This window comes from Pygocentrus nattereri, chromosome 14, assembly GCF_015220715.1.
Source record: "Pygocentrus nattereri isolate fPygNat1 chromosome 14, fPygNat1.pri, whole genome shotgun sequence".
NCBI lineage: Eukaryota > Metazoa > Chordata > Actinopteri > Characiformes > Serrasalmidae > Pygocentrus > Pygocentrus nattereri.
This window is the reverse complement of record NC_051224.1, coordinates 7,522,501-7,545,505: the sequence shown is the minus strand read 5'-3', so window position 1 is coordinate 7,545,505 and position 23,005 is coordinate 7,522,501. Positions and strand designations below refer to the sequence as shown.

The window sequence follows — 23,005 nt, the reverse complement described above, 5'->3', positions numbered from 1 at the left end:
ATACTAAAAAATGTGCTCTCATACTTAGTCTTCTGTGTAATTTTCTGTTAGACAGTTTTTGCTGACTTTTCTCACTGCCTTTGAGACACTAAAATGTACAAATGAATGTATCTAACAGTTGTTTTAATTGGAAATTGTGTCGGACTGTATTTTTCTTTTTATTTTAATCCTTATTTTTTATTTTGTAAAAACATTCTGCAGGTCATGATGGGATAATATATTATTATTGTCATGTAGCTTTTCTTCACAAAGAAAAGAGTCACATTAATATAGTTTTCAACAGAATCTCTCTCAGTGCAGTGTAAACTTACCGATCCATCTCATGAGCGAGGTGAGGATCTGTAGATATTTGGTCTTCTGTGCATTGAAGAACGTGAAAGGTCCTAACAGCAGTGTGAAGACTGCCTGCAATAACAAAAAGAACACATCAGTGCCACAAGACACCTCTTTGTACGCTTTCTTGTACTGGTCATTTCAAAGGACCAGAAAGACCAGATAAATTATTTTGCCTGATTAGAGCCAAGTTACAGATTTAGTGAAACAAAAAACAATAACAAAAAAAACAAAAAAAAAACAAAGCTAGAATGCAACTGAAAAAGCAACACGATAGTACAAGCTTTCCAGCCTGGGTAAATGCAGTGGTCATATACTTGCTACATATGACCCTGACCATTACAGTCAAGATCAAGAATACTCTAAAGGCAGACTCTTGATTGCCTCATGTTTGAATGAAGCCTCCAATCAAAACCACCAATCAACATAGGCTCCTTGTTCATCAATCTATCTTTTCTTCATCTCCTGCAGCTGTTAAGGCAGGTCTGGATAGACTACATCAGGTTACCAATCAAACCAATGAGGAAATCTGTTGCTTGGTATATATTTATATCAAAAAAAGAAAAAGATCCTATAATAAACACTATCAATCAACAGATTATACTAAAAACAGATAAATACTAAAAAACACTGTTTATCTGTATATAAATGGGAGCCTCTAGGCTAACAACTCCAGCCTCAGCTCCATTTCTCCAACAGGTAAACGAGGTGCTATGGCGCCTCATCAACAACATGGCTTATCGCATATGTCGCATTTTCCGATTCGAAAACAGGTCTGGCTAAAAATTCCGGAAACTTGACAAGAACTGTTTTAGGCCTGCCAGGGGAAAAGAGAGAGAGAGTGTGTGTGTGTGTGTGTGTGTGTGTGTGTGTGTGTGTGTGTGTGTGTGTGTGTGTGTGTGTGTGTGTGTGAGAGAGAGAGAGAGAGAGGGTGTGTGTGTGAGAAAGAGAGAAAGGCAACACAACAGCCAGGCTATGGCCATGTGGTCCTGGGCTGGTATTGAGGGAAGCAGGGATGGCGTGACACTGGCACCCATAGCATAACACCTGTGCCAGGGAAGCAGGACAGGAAGGAAGGCTGGCATGAACGAGAGGGAGAGAGAGAGGGCCAGACAGAGAGGGCAGGAGGGACAGGGGAGGCTCAGAGCCATGTAGAGAAGGGTGACTCAGATCTGGCACTGAGAGAGAGAGAGAAAGAGAGAGAAAGAGAGAGAGAGAGAGAGAGAGAGAGAAAAAGAGAGAGAAAGAGAGAGAGAGAGAGAGAGAGAAAGAAAGAAAGTAAGAAAGAAGGAAAGAAAGATACAATAAGAGAATGCAAGCGAGACAGAGTGATAGAGAAAAAGCAAAAGAGACAAAGAGTGACAGGATGACAGAGAAATACAGAGACAGAGTGAGAGAAAGGTAGAAAGCAAGACAGACAATGAAATAGAGAACGAGAAAGATAAAAGAAAGCAAGAGAGAAAGACAGACAGTGAAAGAATGACAGAGATAAGAAGAGTGAAAGAATGATGAAGAGAGGATAGAGAAATAGAACAAGACAGAGAGTCAGTCAGATTGATAGAATGAAAAAAAAGATTGACAGAGAATATAAAGTAAAAAGATAGATAGACAGACAGACAGTGAACGTAAGGGAAAGGTTAGGGAACTGGCCCTGTGACCGGAAGGTTGCCGGTTCAATCCCCAGCGCTGACAGTCCATGACTGAGGTGTCCTTGAGCAAGACACCTAACCCCCAATTGCTCCCCGGGCGCCGTGGATAGGGCTGCCCACCGCTCCGGGCAAGTGTGCTCACTGCCCCCTAGTGTGTGTGTGCTGTTTCACTTGCATGGATGGGTTAAATGCGGAGAATGAGGGAGTGTGAGAAAAGAACGAGATATAAAAGAAAAGAGGGAGAGAAAGAGAGAAAAAAGGGAAAATGACAGAGAAAGACGAACAAAAATGAAAAAGAGCAAAAGAACAAGGCAAAGATTAAATATCAGAAAAGGAGAGAAAAAAGAAAGAACAGAAAGACAAGTTGAGAGGCAAAAAGACAGTGAGAGCAAAGGAGAAGAAGATACAGAGAGAACGAGAATACGAGGGAAAGAGCGAGGGAGTATGACACAGAACAAGAGAGCGAGAGTGAGAGAGAGACAGAACTAAAGAGAAAGGCACAGAGAAAATGAAAGAGACCACAGACTGACAAAGAGAGACAACAATGGGGGGACAGAACTAGAGACAACACAAGCAAGCAAGCGAGAAAGAGAATGAGAGAATAAGAGAATATCAGAGAGGGAGAGAAAAGAGAGAGAGAAAGAGAGAACAGGAGAATGCCAGAGAGAAACTGAGAGGCAGAGCGAGGCAATATGCTTGTCTTTTTAAACAGCACCTCAGTCTCTTATTTCTGATGGTGCTGCTCTCCACAACCTTACACACAACAAAGAGCTCAATACATCTTTGAAGCTTTGGTAGAAAGACAAAAGGAAACCACCTCAGTGACCCAGACTTCACCTTTTTTGATTGCTAGTTCAGATTCAGATGCATTTATTCATTTAATACAGAGTGCAGGTCATTCCAGAGAACTCTTTATTTCGCACTCTAGCCAGTGCCACTGTACAGAGCGTCTTCATATGCTGCTATATTTTAGTGAAATGCTTACGTTTCAGGATATATGTAAATACAGCAAAACAGAGAAGCAAATCTTGTTCATGGAGAAGAAAGTGCCCCCTCCAGGCCAGAGGATCACTCTGCTCCTGTGGAGCTGTGCTCCTGATGAATATGTGCATTTCACTTTTGACGCCAATGACTTTCCTTAAACATCAGCCATTTGGTGCCTCAATATTAGATAACAGTCTCAGAACTGCTGAGGCTATCACAAGTGCACAGCTGAATGGAACCCAATAAGAGGCCATTGTGAGTTGAGAAACTGTAAAAGTGACCAGTCTGATGAGGGAACTGAGCCTGACTCCTTACTGAACTTTTTTCGGAACCTAAACATAAAGCTGAAGAATGGAGCAGATTTGATTACAGAAGAACAAAGGCAGCAGACTGAATCAGATCTGTTCAAATGCGTATAAGTGAAAGATAAGCGCGCTCGTGGTCTCCTTTCCTCAACTGTAGCCTCCACCAATATAGCACTGACCTCGAAAGCGCTCCTGTGTCTATAATCTCTCTCGCAGCCCGTCCCAGTGTGGTCAGGGCACAGTCTCAGGAGCTGCAGAATCAGTATGGTGGATCTACATGTGACCCTCCTCCTCCAGAAGGCTCATTCCTAATGAGATCCCAAAACACCTTGCTAGCTCCCAAGGACAGAGGTTGTGGCCACAGCTGTACATGTCTGCTCCCACATTACACAAATGAGTCCATGCTATTTTTGGCCATGTTCGCAACAGATTTCAGTAACTGAATACCTGGCATGAGGTGGTTAATAAATATTGGCAGGGAAAACAAGGGCACTGCACATTCAGAAATAAATAAAATAAAACAATAAACACAAACAGCAATGAACAGCCCTTACAGTACTAGTTTATTTTCTATCTATCTGTTTGAGTGACAGCTGGAGCCAGCATAATAACTGCAATTATCAATTTGCACTTTTCATGCCCCTGTAATAGTACATGCCTAGCATTTAAACTGGCAAATTAGTTACCCTGCTTGCTAGTTAGCTCAACACAGTGAATGACCCTCTTCTGCATGTACTCACAAAAATGTCTACATTTATGCAGACTCATGTAGAATTCTGCAAAGTTTACAGAGACAAGTGTGAAAATCTGAGTAAAGACTCTCATCCTTCTGTGGAAGCATACATGTCAATAGCATTAGTATCCTAACTAGCATATGTTACCTTAGGATATTCTTTACATATCCGGGTAAAGATAGTCACCAAGCTCTGTTACATGACCAATACGTTTAACAGAACGGGATGTTGTGTTGACTGCTATTTTTGGAATTATTACTTTGTAAAGAGCTTGCTATGGTGACATAAGCTAGTAAGGAGGCTCTCTCTCTAAGCATTCATGAAGCCAAGTGTCACTGGCATTCTCTGCATGTGTTACCAAAAACAGAGAACCTTGAGAACCTCGAGTCACCAAAAGTGATAAAACTGGAACCTTCAGTAATGGATCGCTGGATGACTAGTGGAAAAAGCACAGTTAAAGTGACGTTCTGCAGCAGCAAAATGCCTCAAGTGTGTCAAGTTCAAATAAAGACTTCCACATATGAAAAAAGACATGATTTTGGTAATGAATGAAGGACTTATGCTGAAATTATGTTGCTGAATTGCAGTCAATAGCTAGCCACGTGTTAGTTAGGGCAAGTAAGCTTGTGTGCCCTTATACCAGGCATGTCAAACTGGGGACCTTCTGGACCAAAGTGCTGTGGATATTATTGTTTACCCTCATCTACTGTTCTGAATTCAGATCATAAAGGCCTTGCTGATTAGCTGAATCAAGTGTGTGTAATGAGGCATCACATGGAAGTCTGCAGTGTATTGGACTGTGAGGACTGGAGTCTGACACACATCCCTTTACAAACAGCTATGCTCAGAAGCCTACATACACCTTATTTGATCATTTTTAAGTGGCAAATTATTATCCTGATCTGGTAGTTAATAAAGACCATGTGTTCATTACTGACTGTGAGGAAACACAGAAATGTGGACTGATAAATGCTCTCTGCTGCTCCCACTTTATTTTAATACAACCCACCAGGGGTGGTCTGAAGCACCACAAAACCTACCTTGAAGCTGCACCATATCTGCCATCTGGTCTAGTTAAACAATCGGTCCCAAGTGGCCAAGCACTTAGAAAAAGGCTACGTCAGGGATTTTCAAACGTTTTCAACCCATGACCTCATATTGACAGGGGAGGAAAGAGTCTATAACGTCAGCAAAGCACATAGATCTACCAGGTACTGCAGGTGGTGTGAACTTGCTGCTAGTGTCTTTCTGATGCAACTTTTTAAGTATGAGGGTGATCACGTGAGCTTTGTATCCAGCTCTGCCCTAGCATTCAGTCTTACTGAGACCCGCATGCAGACATGAGGTCAAAATTACACAACACAAAGTATCATTCAGTCATGACTGTGTTAGGTTTCTCTGGGTTTCCAGGTTGTTTGCGTTTCAGTAAAGTGATGAAGGCTTTAAAAAAGAAAAAGAAAAAAAAAGTTCAAGGACAGATTAACAGATGCAAACTAAAATTTCTCTCTTCCATGTAGACTGGCGAAGTGTCTGTCCATGGACCATGTGGTGGTACAGAATGCCGGACTGTAATCCATCCACCAAAGCACCAGCAAATGGAGATTATATTCCCAATCCACTCCGTCCCACAGTCCCACACCATTTGTCTAATCTTTGCTGGGAACAGATTTTAACAGGATTCCCAAGAGGAATCAGCCACTCTGCAACATTATCAGTTAACAGGGCTAAAGGATAAATACTTAAGACAGATAAACATAGATAACTGATTCTTCACAAGAAAAGCAAGACCAACAATTAGCCAGAATAAAGAATTCTCACAGAGTAAAATGAAAGTATGGAAAGAAAGTTACTGCTTATTTATTTTCTTTAATCTAATTCACTGGGTCAAAAAAATATTCAATCTTGCCACTACAGTCTTCAGCAACATTACTATGTCTAAGTCATCTATCAGCTATGACAGGTTATTACAATGCATCAAGGAGCGAAATATGTCTTAATGAATACTGAGGAAGATGGCAAGAAGAGTGATACAGAATGACCAGCAATCAAGCCATGGAGTCAACATCTCTCTCTTCCTAAAGGTGAGAAAACACTGACTGGGAGGGACTGGTGACGTGCTGTTAAGGTTCTGCTGTGACTGACGAGGGAGATAGAGTTGCATAAAGAAGTTGTGAAGACCGCAGTTGGAGAGCAACAGCTAGAATGTGATGTGTGGCAAAAGAGAATAAAAGTAGAGAAAGAAAAGTCAGCCTGCAGCTGGTCCAGTTTACATGACAGGACAGTCACTACATGCAACCTTAAAACACAACTTCAAAACTGAAATCATCACTACTGCCATGTAAGCTTCTGCTGATGAAATAAACAATACAGGAATCCACAGGAATGATGATAGTACCTCAAGTTATCAGTAGTGGTTGGTTAAAATATAAGCAACCATCTGAACCTTACGGAAAAGAAAGAGCCCACTGCACTTAAGCCTTCATTGAACTATTCAGATGGGATTTGTTTTACATGGAAAAGCAAAGTAGAGTAATCTCGGTATAAAACACAGAGTACTGCCACATGCACATAATATTCCACATGCATTTAGCTGTAGAAGACATTTAATTGTAATGGCACTTACATTAAACACCTGCCAAACCAACGCAATGTGGAGTTGTTTAAAGAGAAGAAAATACCTGTGCAAGTTCTTCATGATGGTGAGGCTCCTACGTTACAGAACACGCAAATGCGCAAAACATAGATGGAAGCTTTAGATTGTATGACTATCTGCTGAAAGATATAATGTCTACAAAATAAGTTAAAAGTACACTAAATATACAGATAAAAAAATAAATAAAATAAAATATATAGATAAAACAATATTTATTTCCACACCAATAACACATGCTCAGACCGGACGTTAACCTACCCTGCCTCTAGATGTGACTAAATCAGCAGCAGCCACAAACTCAAGAATTTGATAAGCTTCATGGTTGAACGTGGTTAAATCTACCTCCTTTGGAAGGTGAATCAAGCGGTAAAGAACTGCTCGTTTTCATTCACATTTAATTACATTAGCCATACAAAATAAATAAGCAAGTCTTTTTAGTTGAGTTTCCAGCCCATACTGCGAGATATTTTTCTTGTTCATGCCTTCTATGTCTACTCGGGTGTCCACCAAGTTGCTCTTTGTTAAACCAAGCGGTCCATTTTTCAGCTTGGCCAGAGTAACTAGTTATAAACACTGATTTTAGAAGAATAAGTTAGCTTCAGAATTAAGCTAGGTTAGCTGCTCATACCAAAATCTGTTAGTGAGAGAACTCTTAGCATTTCCAGTATATAACAGAAACATGAGGCATTTTATGCAATACCTGTAATGAAAGTGTTCTACGCAAACAGAGCACAGACCTGTTTTCTTGGCCAAGAAGACCAACATATCCACTTCTTTCAGCTTGAGGCTTAAGCATTGAACACAGTATGCCAGACTGCCAGTGGGATGTGCTTGTGCTGTCATGTACACGGCACATGGGAGTCGACTTCTGGTTTACTGGCCATTCACAGATTATTTAAAAGCTGTGTTATATCTCCCCTTGTAAAACTTGCTTGGACAATGCATTGATAAACAGAGGCTATAATAAAAAAATCGCAGCTCTAGTGATTTGAAAATTGCAGTCTTTTAAATTGCAATTTTGCAATAAAAACCATTAACCTTTTAGCCCTAGCCATCAGCTTGGAATTTACAGCTCACAGTCAACAAAACTGCAAAAAACTGTCTTTTATTTCAGATGTGTTTATCTTTGGATTACTTCACTTCAGGTAGGACAATACATATAGGCATGATTTTGACCACGGAAAGCACAAGTAAATGTTTCTTTGAGTGCCCTTATACTTTACAAAAGCACAAAAAGTCCTTTTCCACAGAATATGACGGAATATTTAGTAGTTAATGGAACTTAGTATGAGCACGAGATTAATATAACTTACCGTTATTTTTACGGTTCATTTTATAAAGCCATTAATATCGTTACTGATGTAGAAGCTCATAGTCTGTAAAAATAACAGACTTGGCAGACTCATGCAAGATTAAAATCACTGAGAAACACCAGTAATAATTCCATTACCACAACTCTTCATGTAAAACTAATCAATTTCAAATAGTACTTATGTAGTATATACAAACAAGCAAAGAAAGCCGCTTTGGTTTAAAAAAAGGACATCAAAGGAAAGAGGAGATGGGCAGAAAGGCCTAGCAAAGAAAAGAAAAAACAAAGTGCCAGGTTAGGGACAAAAGTAAGAGGAATATAATGAAAGGAAGGGAAAATTGAATCAGGGAGAGAATGCAGAGGAGGGGGCTGAAACCTGAGGGCAGCACTGTGCAGTCTTGTTGCTCAGCTGGTTTGTTAAGATGAAAGTGGGCTTGCCTAAAGCATCATTAACCTCCTGAGCATGCTGTTGTCAGTGGCCATAATTAAAAAGCTAAATTAATGAATAAATGGGATGCATTATAATAGGAACAAAAGACACATAACAGTCTGTTTCTCCTCCTTCAAAGAAATGAAAGCAGTAAACGCAAAATGTTTCATTCAGTGATGACTTTCACACAAATGTGGACATTTAAACAGACCAAGAAATATAGCATTTTTTAGCAATGCAGAGGGCAGTAAAACACTTATGTGCAATGAAGTGAGCAGGTTTTTAAAAATGAAGAGGTCATGCACAAACAAGTGCTACATCAGAAATCCAACAGCAACGTAACCACTGCTCAAATAATCAAAAGTCAAAAACTTTGAAGTCAAAACCTTCATAACAGGGAGTATGTGTGTGCGCTAGAACCAAAAGTGTGCTTATCAACTGGAAACAGAAGCCTCTCAGTCATTAATGTGACCTGTCTGATCTAAAGCCTTCCATTCATTGGCAGCTTTGAGCCTTGTGGTCAGCGTCATTCAGCCCATAACCCCACTTAACCCAAAGTCCAGAGCATTAATAAGGGGCTGTAAGTGGACTCCAATGAGAATAGTTCCAGTAAGGATAAGCTTTTTAACTTCACTTGCTATTTCATATCTGCATTTTAAATTAACAGCATTCAAATGACTATTTTATGCTGACATTGATTTAGTGTTTTGGGCACATACTATTTAACCTATGATCAACTGATTGACTGAACAACTACTGAACAATTACTCAAAAAAAAAAAAAAACCCAAAAAAAAACCTTCTCTCTACTTCTAATACTTCTCTCTAATTTCCTGGATACTCTCACTGCTCATAACTTACCTTTCAATTTACTCTCTTAAACACATACAGTAACTGCACCAACTGGAAAGTACAAGGGAAAAACTACAAGTCCTTCCAGCGATTTATTTACTGGGGTCACTTGCTTGAAAAACCCTTACCATTTAAAAGGCTTGTGATTATCCTTGTGTTTAAACAAGACACAGCCAGGCATGCTGGTTAAAATTATTAATGGCAAATGCTGTATAAAACATGTAGCAAGTAGAAACGGTTCAAAAACAGTTGCCTTGAAACAAAATCTTTAGGAATAAAATGTAAAACTTAGTATTTGTTTTACATGCAGAGGTGGAGTAATTTAATTCTTTTATTGCTGCTTCTCATCCAAATCATTTTGGTCCGTTATACAGCACTTAAATGAGCACTGAGTTAAGCAACTAATTGTAATGTATTGTACTGCATTTATTGAAATGTACTGTATTGCAACTGTATCAACGCAGACTTTTGTTTCTAGCAGTATCTGAGCTCAGGACTGTCTTTCTCTCTAACCTATTTTTAACTAGCAAAGACACTTTCTCTAGATAGACAAAGCACTTTTTTTAAGTCGCTCTGGATAAGAACGTCTGCTAAATTCTGCAAAAATGTAACTGGTCCTATCCAAATCAGTCACATAAGTCTTTTTACGGACTGCACACTCCCGAGTCAAAGTTTCTAGCGCCTTTGTTTTCTTTAAAACAAGAAACAGCAATAAAAACCGCTGATACGCATCTTATCTGAAACTGAGACCTTTCAAAAATCTAAAATCACAGAAAAAAAAATGTATTTTAATACAGTGAAGTTTCACTACCAATTCCCAAGTTCATGACAATGCTAATGACGCAGTGGATTAACTGAAGACAGTTATCTTATCCTATGACCGACGTTTAGAAACCGTGCATGAGGCAAACTGGCATTACTGTACCTCTACATGGATTCTGGATTCTAATTCCGTCCAAATAGGGCTTTAAAGAGCTGTTTCTGGTCTGTTTAGACAAGCGTTATCATATGGTTATACAGAAAGGTTGTTTACTTCCCTTCCCGAACTCACATCAGCCCATTCCCTATCAAAGTCACACAGTGAGCTGCCGCAGGTGGCATGTGCAATGGTTTAAATGCATTGCAAGTAAATAATAAGTAATGTAATGCAGTAAGCAATAATGCCATATACTGGAATGTGTTATGCTACCACACCACTGGAAAAAGTAATCATATTTTTGTACATTGTACCGTGTTGCACACAACAGCACAAAAGAATATTTATTCAAACATTGTTTCTGATTAACATACTTCCCTTTAAAAAGCTCAAGGTTTTTGCTAAACTTGAGGCACACCAGCTGCTTGTGTCCCGATATATACTGTATCTGTATAGTTGAACATGCTCTCTCAAGGACAGTGGTCAGACACTTTTGATTTCTACTTATTCTCAGCATCGACAACATGTGACTGATGCTGCATGTTTTTTTTTCCCCTTTAACAACATCTTTTTCCCTTCAGTAAAATTCTCCTTTAAGCTCTAGGATGCTCTAGAAAGTCAGCCAGGTGGACCAGACATCTCTGGACAGGTCACTGGTTCTGTCAGTGTGCGAGTCAGTCTGACAGGAAGTTCATGCGTATGCTGACTGGTATGGCCCAACAGTCTCTCACTGGACCCTGAGGTGTTAGCATGTAGTGAAACACGAAGTAAAAGGAAAGGAAAAAAAAAGAAAAAAAGAGTGATTTTCTTTGCTCTCATGCATTGATCTTCGCCTTTAATGTGGGAAAAGAAAAGGCGTGCTAGGGTGATGCAATGCAAAGCCAAGAGAAGGTAAAATAGCCACAGTGTTCACTGTCAGAGATCTTGCTAATCACATTGGTCACAATACACACATGCAATGTCTTCCACAAATATTTGAGCAATTCAATGAAAATTCTCTTTTTTTTTTTACTTTTATTTTTTATACATTAGAGTTTATGTCTGCTGACTACAATGACAGAAGGTCTCACACAGTTATTTTATGTGATGCACATATATCAGATCTGGCAAAACATGTGATTCATTAACTCAAAGATGGTTCTTCTCATTAATTAGGCATAATTGTTTTTGGAACAACCTGTGTCTAACCCTGAAGTAGCCCCAGACAGTTCCTTTGCTCAAAACTAATCAATTCCTGCACAGTGGCGCAGTGGGTAGCGTGGTCGCCTCACAGCAAGTAGGGCCTGGGTTCGATTCCCCAGCCGGGTGCCTAAGGTCCTTTCTGTGTGGAGTTTTATGTTCTCCCTGTGTCTGCATGTATTTCCTCCAACAGTTCAAAGACATGCAGTCAGGCCAATTGGACATGGTAAATTGCCCCTGGGTGTGAGTGAATGTGTCTGTCTGCCCTGCGATGGACTGGCAACCTGTCCAGGGTGTATCCTGCCTTTTGCCCAATGACAGCTGGGATAGGCTCCAGCACCCCCGGCGACCCAGAAGGAGAAGCGGATTAGAAGGGGTGTGTGTGTGCGCGTGTGTGTGTTTGGAACAAGTTAAAGTGACGTATGCAAGCAGTACATAGTAAAGAAGTCTAGTGGGCTTTAAAAGTCAGCAGTAGTGGTTAACAGTAGTGTCGTAGAGCTAGATTGATCTCAATGAGAATGTCTGGGTACGATCGTGAAAAATTTTGGGCTTTTTTTTTCTTTCAGTGTTTGTTTTTGGCTCAGCATGTCCTGAATTATTGTTTCTGTTTTGGTCAAGAATTTCCATTTTGTTGCATCACTAATAGGTAGAAATGAAGACTTTATTAGGGTGAGATGGAACTCGGTGTGAAATTTCCTAACCAAACTAATGCCTGAAGTATGTTGTTTGCCCCTGAATGTAACATAATTTACCATGTCTGAAAAGTCAAGTGAAAAACTTAAGCATATGGATGTGCTACAAACATACATGAAAGATAATAAATATTACCTCTTGCGAGGGAAACCAATCCTGTTATCTAATAATAGTGTTTTTTCTACTGATAGTACTACTGACAGTTTAAAGAGCATGAGTAAGCGTGGGTATTTGGGACAAGTTTTAGAGGTGATTTTGCCACAACCAATAGTTTAATAAATTGTCCTCAGATGGGTATTCTCATTATGAGATCACATCTGGCCCTGCGGGACTAAGCAGTGGATTAGCTAAACAATTTCCTCTCACCAGAGACAGACAATAAGTGAATGTATTTCAAATAAACACAACAGCTGAAATTCCAAGCAAATGCATTGATGGTCTAGTAATATGCAGCAGTAATATGCTGCCTTAGCATCCGTGCACAATACTCAGCTTGAGTTAAGTGAAACTTGCAATTACTTTATTTTCCACAATGTGACTTGATGAACCACATGAAACAAGGACGTATTTCATGACCACAGACAATGTAATAAAATTGGCTTAGAATAAGTGCTGCAATGCGATTTAGAAGGTGGATGGAAATTTAGTGACCTTTGTCTCTCTCTGAGACAGGTTTTTACATAGGCTTTTACTGTTAATTAGCAATATGACCCTAGAGACAGTCATCTCTCAGCTCAATTAAAGCTAAAGGTAGGCTGGTGGGCAACACGCATTTATTCCATTACCTTTGCCTGCAAGATCACATTTGCTGAAATTGCTGACCACATCAAACAAACTCACTATTACACATGTGCAATATTTAAATTATAATTACACTTTTCTTAGAAGAAACTACTAATCCCATGAGCTGTTATATAGCCTCTACTCTGGACACTCAAGGACAATGCACTAGGGGTGTAAAAATGAAGCATTCTAAAGGTGGTGATTCTGTTGTATCTACAATGTTATAACTGATTATAATCAGCTACATTCACAATGCATGCGTTTGTTTTTTCATGGTCGAGCAAAATAATTTGACTATTTTCTAACATTAAAAACAAAGAAAAAAACCTCTGTATTGCGGTTCGCTGTGGGCTTGAGAAAGGATGCGTGACCCCCGACAATTTGAAAATACAACCCTAAAGATATCAACACGGATAGAGTGGCTTTTGAACTATGAATAAGGGGGTTGTCACAAGAAGCAGGAGTACTGTGTACTCAACCCAGAATACTGAAACAATGATGAGACAAACTAGCCAAAGCAGTTCTCCCGAACTTGAACAACACGGCGCCGATGGGTCAAAAGCCAGCCATGAGAAAATACTGGACAAAATTAGAGACTTTAGATGTGACAACAACCAACAGCTTGCAGATATTAAACAGGAGCTAACAAAGACGAACAGGAGACTGGATGAGGCAGAGGGGACGCATTGAGGACACTCAACAAAATGTGCACTGTAGAAACTACTGAAACGGGTGCTAAAACAGCAAGCTACTCTTCAAGCAAAACTGATTGACCAAGAAGGGCACTCACACAGGGACAACATTAGAATCTATGGCATCCCTGAAGGTGAGTTTTTTAGAGACCCTCCTGAAAAACCAACTTGACCTTCCAGATGACACAGAGCTTCATATCGAACAGGCACAGAGTCCCCAGTGGAGGCCACAAAGGATATGATCAATCGAGGATCTCAGGTAAAGGTGGTGGAATCACCCCCTGCACTGAAGGATGATACTGAAGGATGAACTGGATTTTTTGCAGGGAACCCATTTGAGTGCTTTTTATGGAACAATTTACGGAAATTAAAGACAAGGAAGGGAGGCTTGTTTTACTTTCTGGAAGAATAAAGGGTGTTGAATTAACATTATTGAATCTAAATGCTCTTAAAAAGAAGAAACAGCAATTGAAACTGGTAGAATTTAATGTTAAATTAAAAGATTGAGGTTAAACATAAAGAAAGACAAGACCCAAATATCATGTCAGAAATTCTTAAAATTAGGAATGAAATAAATATCATACTCTCAAGAAATAAATAAAAAGGTAGTATTTACTAGGCATAAATATTATGAATCAGGACCAAAATCAGCAAAATCTTTAACGAACAAACTACAAAAACACGGGGCAGACAATACCATATATAAAATAAGAGATCCCTAAAAAAAACCAACAAAAAAAAGTGCTATACAAATGGGACGAAATTCAAACCACCTTTAAAAAATACTATGATAAACTATATACACAACCACATTCTGAGGATGGGGAACAGACTGATGCATTTCCTTAACACTTGCCAAAAAAAAAACCTACTCTAACAGATGAAAAAAACAGATTTAAAAGTGAAGATAACAGCAGAGGAGCTAAATGCAGCTATTTCTCGCCTTAGGTCAAATAAATCTCCCGGCACAGACGGATTTACGGCTGAATAGTATACAGTTTTTTGGGCAGAGTTATTACAAAATCTTCTCTTGGCTTGCAATTTTGCATTGGCTCAAGGGAAAATGCCCCAAGCATGGAGTGAGGCAATTATTACTGTTATCCCTAAGGAAGTAAAAGATGTACTCTAACGTGGATCCTATCGACCAATTTCAGTTCTTACCATGGACTATAAATTATATGCAAGTGTTGTAGCCAAATGACTTGAGAAGATTCTCCCCCGATTATAAATTATGACCAAACAGGGTTTATTCAACACAAACACATGATAATATAAGACGTACCTTGCATATTGTTAATTATATAAAACAGCACAATCTGGAAGCCTCTTTGATAAGTCTAGATGCAGAAAAAGCTTTCAACTCAGTGAATTGGAGGTATTTAAACTGAGTCTTAAATAGGTTTGGGTTTCATGAAGAAGTTATCGAAAGTATCCAAGCACTGTATAATAGACCAACTGTGTGAATAAAAATAAATGGTAATTTGTCCGATATTATTTTGGTACATGGAACTCTGTCTTTCTCCTTTTGTTTTGTACATAGAGCCTTTGGAACAATGGATACAAGACATCTTGATAAAAGGTATTACCATAAAGGGTGATGAACACAAATCGGTGCAGTATGCAGACGGTATCTTATTGTTTTTGAGGGAGCCCTCTGGTTCATTCACTGAGGTAATGAAAGTGATAAAAGATTACAGTGTATTCTCAGGATAAAAATTAAATGCTCACATTTAATTATAATCCCACAAAATACCAGACAAAAATATTTTAGGTGGGATTACAAATCAATAAAACATTTAGGAGTTAATACGTTCTACCCAAAGAACTTTCTAAATTGTCAGAGATTCATTTTGGACCCCATAGCAGTCATGGGCTGGAGGTTAGGGAACCAGCCTGATGACACGAAGGCAGAGGGCAACCTTGTCTCGTTCCATGCTCCAAAATAATAATAATAATAATAATATCGACCCCCAGAGCAGACAGTACATGACTGAAGTGCCCTTGAGCAAGGCATCTAACCCCCAAACTGCTCCCTGGGCGCTGTGGATAGGGCTGGCCACCGCTCTGGCCACCGCTCTGGCCAAGTGTGCTCACTGAGTGTGTATGTGGTGTTTCAGTTCATGGATGGGTTAAAGCCGGAAGTGAATTTTCCCCATTGTGGGACTAATAAAGCTCACTTAATCTTAATCTTTACTGCTAAGATTAAAGATGATATTCAAAGATGGAGCTTGATTCCTTTTCTTAGCCTCAACTCAAAGGCTGAATCTATAAAAATGAATGTACTTCCATGTCTCCTTTTTCTAAGTACTCTCCATCGAAATCCCTCCAAACATTTTTTCAGAATGGGATAAAATAATTTCAAATCATTCATATGACAGGGTCGGAAAGCCAAGAATAAGATTTCAGACTTTGCAGCATCCAAAGGATAGAGGAGGCATGGGTTTACCAAATTTCAAAAAGTTCTACTATGCAGCTCAGACAAGACCCTTAATTCTCACATGCAACCCTGTTTACCAAGCAAGATGGATGGATATAGACTCGTCATTGATAAAGAACCTCTGTATCCAGGCAATAATAGGAAATAGCGACTTAGTTAAAAAAGTAGACATCAAAGAGAATCCTTGGATAAGAACCCAATTGAATATTTGGAGTAAAGTAGTAAAAAAATACAATTTAATTGAAATGTTGAAAGTAATTAGATGGTGCACCTTTGACTGCGTCCTACCAAATAAATTGGATAGTAGGTTCAAAATTTGCCTAGCAAAGGCCGTAACAGCATATTGCAATATTATGGAAAGAGGCAGATTGAGAGATATTCAGTCTCTAAAAGAAAAATATAACCTTGAAATTCAGGACTTTTACCATTATCTTCAACTACGGCATTATATTGACAAAACAAATAAAGATGATACACTCAACAGTATTAATGACGAAATACTAAATTTGTTTATCAGATCTTATCAGTCTGAGGGTCACAAAGAAATCATATCCAAAATGCATAAAGGCTTAACAGTAAAGGAAGGAAGTTCGACAGAGTATAAAGCAAAAATGTGAAAAAGAGAGCAGTATTACCATCTCAAATGAAATATGGATATATGTGAACTGCGGTGGAAATGTACCAATTCACATGTTTGGAGAGAATTAGGTTCGAAGTATGTTCCTCGATTTTTTTATTACTCTGAAGCAAAAACCTGTAGAAAATCAATGATGTTGGAGGATGTGTGGGGAGCGGGAAGTATTGGCATGTATTTTGGGAATGCTCAATATCAAGATATTTTTGGACAGAGCTGCACAAAGTACTGACAAATATATTAAGTTTAGAATTTGCCTGTAAATTTGATAGGCTTTTTCTAGGAGTGCTGGGTTTCGATGTGGCAAGATCGGACAAATATTTATGGGATATTCCATTAATTGCAAGTAAAAAAGTTACAACAAGGAAGTGGCTGTCTCCTGATCCCCCTACACTGGATGACTGGATAAACCTGGTCAATTAAATATATTTAACAGAAAAAATGACTTTGTCTATTAGAATAAAGGTGACAGAAGTTGTAAAATTCTGGTTAAAACAGGTTAACAATCTAAAGTCTGTAAGACCAGAGTTTGTAGAGATATAATGTGAGTAAGTACTCCCTCCTATATTATATATGTTTTTAAAGAGTAAAAAGACAGAAGTATAGATCACAAGGTGTATGAAAGGATATATAACTGGAAATTAACATGTGCATGGAATTGTATGTTGACATTGTATGGTTTCGAATGTCTCCCCTGGAAAAAAAAAACACACACACACACACACACACACACACACACACAAGATTTTATATATATATATATATATATATATATATATATATATATATATATATATATATATATATATATATATATATATATATATATATAAATAAAATAAAAAGCTTTGTGTATTGTTTCTATTGTCCATTTTCAGCTACTGTGTAAATATGTCTTTTAGATACAGCTCTATAATCAGTTATAAGATAAGATGCCTTTATTGTCATTGCACAGTGTACAACGAAATTGAACAGCAGTCCAACGGCACTTTCTACATACAAAACAATTAAACATAAGGCTAAAATACATAAAGTGCATATTTAAGGAAAAAAAAGTATAAAAAATCTTAAATATAAAGAAAAAGGACTACAAAACTATATATTCTAAAATAGACAATAGACAAGCATCGTAGCAGTTAGTTATTACACATTCCTTGGACAACTTAGAGTCATGTGATATTGCACATCTTAGGAATTATAAATAACTGCTAACAAGGCAAACCTAGTTTTGCCAAACTGCCATGGGTATTTGTGTCACATGGTACAAAATATACATTTGCATTATGTTCAGAGTGGCAAAATAACATTAGTCCACTTGACTGCAGTGCCTGGTGGTTGCCTACTCGTATTTTCTTTTTACCAGACACTTTTTTCATACTATTACTAGACTGCAGTAAATAAAGGTTCTATGCGGGCACATTTTTCACTTATGAAACAAAGTAAATGTACCCTCAAAAGGTACAACAGTGGTTTTAAGGTCCAGTTGTGTACCTTAAATAAGTTTCTCCCGGGTGAAAAGCACATATTTGGACTTTTTCCACAACCTAATGTTTTAAAACAGAACAACAAAATAAAAAGCCTGGAGAAGAGAGTGTGCAGGGTGTGTGGAATCGATATATCTTAGAAAATGTCATTTTGGTGGATTATGGTACAATTATGTTCCCTGACTAAAAGGTACAGAGATGTACCCTTGCACCCCCACCACAGTGACAAGAGGTGTACTGCCCCAGAGACAGTTTCATACCTTTTTTTTCTGAGAGTGTACACCTCTAACTACTGTCGCTACTGCTACTGCTACTAATATTATTACGAGAGTAGAAAAATGTGTCCTCAGTGGATTTGTTTGATTTTTCCATTCTGACATGCTGCATCCACTTTTCACAAAGCCTGCTTTAGTTAGCTGGGTTTCATTAGGTCCACTTTATCAGACTCTAGGGCTGGTATTACTACAATAACATTTTTTCCACACAATGGAATTCTATGGAAAATTCAACATGCTTACGGCCAACTCTCTTACATTAGCTAACAGAGACCCGTGTTGGCTAGCATCAAGAGCGAAAGGGGAAAGGGAGGACCATCCTACCCACTTAATTAGATACTTAATGCCAGCTACTGTTTGTCTCAGGTGACAAAAACAACCATGAGTCAAGCTAAAATAACTAGCGAAATCTAAGACTTCGTGATGCACTAGATGAAGTCACGGCTCGATTTACACTATTAATGTACTGTTAGTAGAACCTGAAGTGATGTAATTACACAACATAAAAAGGGGAACAATAGCTTTTACAGTGCTTTGAAGACCTTCTGGACTCAACAATTTTGAACAAGGAAACAAAGCTGACTGAGCACCATGCCGTAGAGCCAGAAACACCACGCCATACAGCCAGAAATACCAAATACCAAAAGTATTCTTAGGAAAAAAAACTGACATGGTGACATGCAACTGCTACATTTGGAAAATGTGGGCCTGCATGGGCAGCAAAGTGCAGCTGGCCAACTGGACTCATGCACTGCTGGGGATTTGCGTCACCTGAAGCTCAAGCTCATGTATACATACATTTCTATTTATACTTGCAGCGCAACCAATAAATCAACTTGGAAGAGCTTGTCATGATGCAGCATTACACCGCCATTCATGGGTCAGCTCCTCTCCCTTATCGACTGTCCATAAAAAAAAAATGCATCTGTAAATTTTTAAGAATTGTTCTTCCATTAAGAGTCATTTACCGCATGATTACACCAGTTACTGCATCATGAATTAAAGCTGTATTCACTGTTCTTTCTACAACAGCATAGGCTCGTAAGTAGGTGTCCCTGTGATGACTTTGTGGATGCCTCAAGTTCACTGAGGCGCTTTGGCTCTCTTGTAATTACAGCTGAAGTCTGATATGCTGCTGTCAGCAAAGGTGTCTTTCTAAAACACCAACATCACCTTAAACTTCGTTAACAACTGGAAAGTGTAACAGAATAAGGGAGAAACAGAGGGGAAATGGATGTAGGTAACAGCACTAAAACTGTTCTGTAACACTTCTTTGGTTTTAAACAGAATGTAGAAAAAAGAAAAATAGATTTTTTTGCTTAAATATCAACTCATTACCAGCAATGCAAACGACTGAGTGCAACTGAACATCTGTTATCACAGGTTTTACTGATCTTCTTGTGAGATTCATATATGTGATACTGCGCAAAAGTTCTAAGTATCTAAGACACCGATTGATTTTTTCCAACCACATTAAAATAAATACAAATAATTAAACAATACAATGTGATTTTATGAGCGTCATTGAGCCCCGAGTCATTTTATGTGACTAGTACCTGGATTGTATCCTGATAACATTTTAGCCACACGCATTCACAACCGGTAGTCATATGTGTCTCCGGTTAGCCGGCCTGAAATCTGGCCACAGTGTGTGACGGACTATGTAAATCTTTGTTACACCACAACTAATTGCTAACTGTTTATTCATTTGTTTTGCATGGTCGTGTCAGATCCCCAAATCTTACACAGTTAAATCAACAGTGCTTGAGATTGAATGTAACAAATGCATGTAATAGCTGGATTGCACCAAAAATTCTGAAACCTGTGTTGTCCTAATCTAAACATTAATTTCTAGAAAAACAAATCACTCAAATGTGTTTTTGTATTTATTCTAAGTGCTATGTAGAACTTTTACTGGAGAAAACATATTTGCTGCAAGTTTCTTTGTTGCCCAAGACATGTTAATTAACATGCTACATCCTAAAGAAAACAACAAGCAACCCTCAACAAGTAGCCTTGTTCCTGTAAAACCCACATGCCACTTACATTTTTTTGAGGGCTGCACTTCTATATGCATCATTCTATGCCACTCCTTAATGAGCACCGTACTTCCATTCACTGCTATGTAGTGCTGGGTGATACTGATGCAACTCAGTTTTGCTATTTTCCAAATATAAACTTTGCAAACATGATCCAGACAGAGCCACGTTTCTAGAAAGAACGTGTACAGGTTTTTTCAAAGCAATCTGATGCACCCTAGCAAATGACTGCGGTGAACTATGATTTAGCTATACCACTAAAGCTAAAAATCAATATTGTTAGGTGACCCTGGAATCATGGAACAGATAATAACTCAGCCAGCACTACTGCCATGAAAGAACAAAAAAAATGAAAACACTACTATGAACCATAAAACTGTCTCCTTTCAAAAATTCCACCAAGTAAACAGTGATGTTGCAAAACTGGGCATTCCCCCCCAGGACAGTTCACTGATAATTAGTTTGGGAAAAACAAACCAAAACAAAAAAACAAAACAACAAAATCAGCTGAGAGACACCAACTCGCTTCATGTCTAATAGACTGCCTACCACCGCTTGAGCTGCAGTTTAAAACGTAGGCCTGGCATCATTGTGTCATTTTGACATGGGCCCACTACAATGTGATGATGACAGACCTTATGAAATGTACAATAATAAATCAGCTAAAGGGGCCTATCAGGGATATGTTCCATGTCAAGATGTAATTGAAAAAGACGCGCTCTATATTACAATCTGACTGATCCCATTTTTTTTCCCTTTTTATTGTCCTTTAGGGAGCTTTGGGTATTCATACAGTTTCTGTCCTCAGGGTTTAACGGGTTTTAACAGCTTTAATGCAGATTTTGCATTCAAACTTCAAAAACAGACAGTGTTACTTGTGTTAAGTGCAAGCAAAGACAAGCAAGTACAAACATCAAGGTCACACAGATTTTAATTCGGACCACAGCAGTGTATCCTCATGACAAAGGATGTAAATGTGCGGCCTGACCATGTGGTGGTGAGGATCTTTTCATGAGCGTCACGTCCAGCTCAGGCCGGCCACCCAACGAGCAAAGACCATTACATCATTCTGCAATGTCCTTGGACCAGATAACAGCCTTTTCTGAGCAGAGAACAATATTGTACCCAGCAGGGAGCTTCCCCCCAACATATGCAAGGCCTGGACTTCATTTCACTTCATTTGCATGTACCACGGCAAGCAACAGCAACTACGGACTTCAATCACAATTCCGTAACTGCAATGGGTTGAGGTAATGCTGAAATGAAATACAAGTCACTAGGGACGGGACAGTATGAAAACTTACTATCTTATAATATCAGTGACTAAACTGATCAGGATTAAAAATAAATAAATAAAGCTGATTTGAAACTCAAAACTGTATTGCAGATGGGCCTCTCGGCCTCTCCCTGGGGTCTCTCGTTTAATGTCTTGCATGGAAACCACCGTAGATGACCAAAACTAGGCATATGGGTGCAGCCTATCACAAAAAAAAATGGGCAGGCAGATCACACACACACTTTCTTAGCCGCCTCTCCCTCAGAGTCGCGGGGGGGTGCTGGAGCCTATCCCAGCGGTCATTGGGCGGAAGGCAGGATACACCCTGGACAGGCGCAGGCAGACCATTTTTCTATAATTCAATTATAAATTCTATGCATTCTAAGCAGTTTCTTATAAAAAATTATCATTAAATGTTTAAATAAAATCTGTCCGCTGCAGGTTGAGGACCTAAGTGATCCTTTTCACGATGGCTTGAGTATTATATATATTATATTGTGTATATGTTTGTTGATGTTCCTTGGTTCCAAAATTCAAACATCCCGAGGGCGGATGGGAATGTTACTACTATGTTTTCATTTAATAATAAAACAGATATTCGGTTGACTTTAGATGGTACTTCTAAATGAATAAAAGTAAAAATAGTCTACATATGTAATGTTTAGTGTTTAATGATTTTACAAAACAAAAATATTAAACATGCATCATGTCTAAGGAATGATCATGAACGTTCAATGAACTTTGTTCTTTTTTTTTTACCCATTTCTTCTTTTATCTTTACGTTCCAAAAAATCTTTATCTGGTTTCAGTCTTGACTTGATCTTCACTACTACAAAGTCTAGTCTTGACTCGGATGTGTCTAGGTCTCGATCATGACTCAGGATCATTTCTACTGGTCTTGACTACAACACTACACTAAAATATGAACACAAGGCACATATTAAGGAAATCTTTATTTTTATTAAAGCAAAAAAGGCATCACATCGAGCCACTACTGTATTGTACTGACTCAAACTGTGAATTTTGTGCATCATTACATTCTAATAAACATATGTAGTGTTATAGCGAAACTGTAGAAGTAGACCATTTAGTCTCACTTAGACTTTTTAAAAGAACAGTACAGTAGTTATCAGAACTATTCAAATCTAAATGTCATCACTGCATTTTAGACCACAGCATTTCATAAAAACTGGTTACTGCTCCATCACTGTAAATGACCAAAAATTTCAAAGTACAATCTCTTTATTTCACAATCATATAAAATGATCTTTATCTTCAGATTTGAGAAAGTCTTTACCACAACAGCATTAAGAATTGCAAAAGAACTTGTCATGCATGTCCCGCAG

General features: G+C 38.5%; 1 protein-coding gene across 3 annotated transcripts in view; it reads right to left on the bottom strand.

Annotated features, from left to right (window-relative positions):
- tmem104 (transmembrane protein 104) overlaps positions 1–23,005 on the bottom strand; it is an 86,217-nt gene that overhangs the window by 19,117 nt on the left and 44,095 nt on the right. For all 3 annotated transcript variants that reach the window (XM_017705896.2, XM_017705894.2, XM_017705895.1), the window contains exon 9: positions 312–405. In XM_017705896.2, the coding sequence (XP_017561385.1) occupies positions 312–405 (94 nt within the window). The remainder of the gene's footprint in view (positions 1–311; positions 406–23,005) is intronic.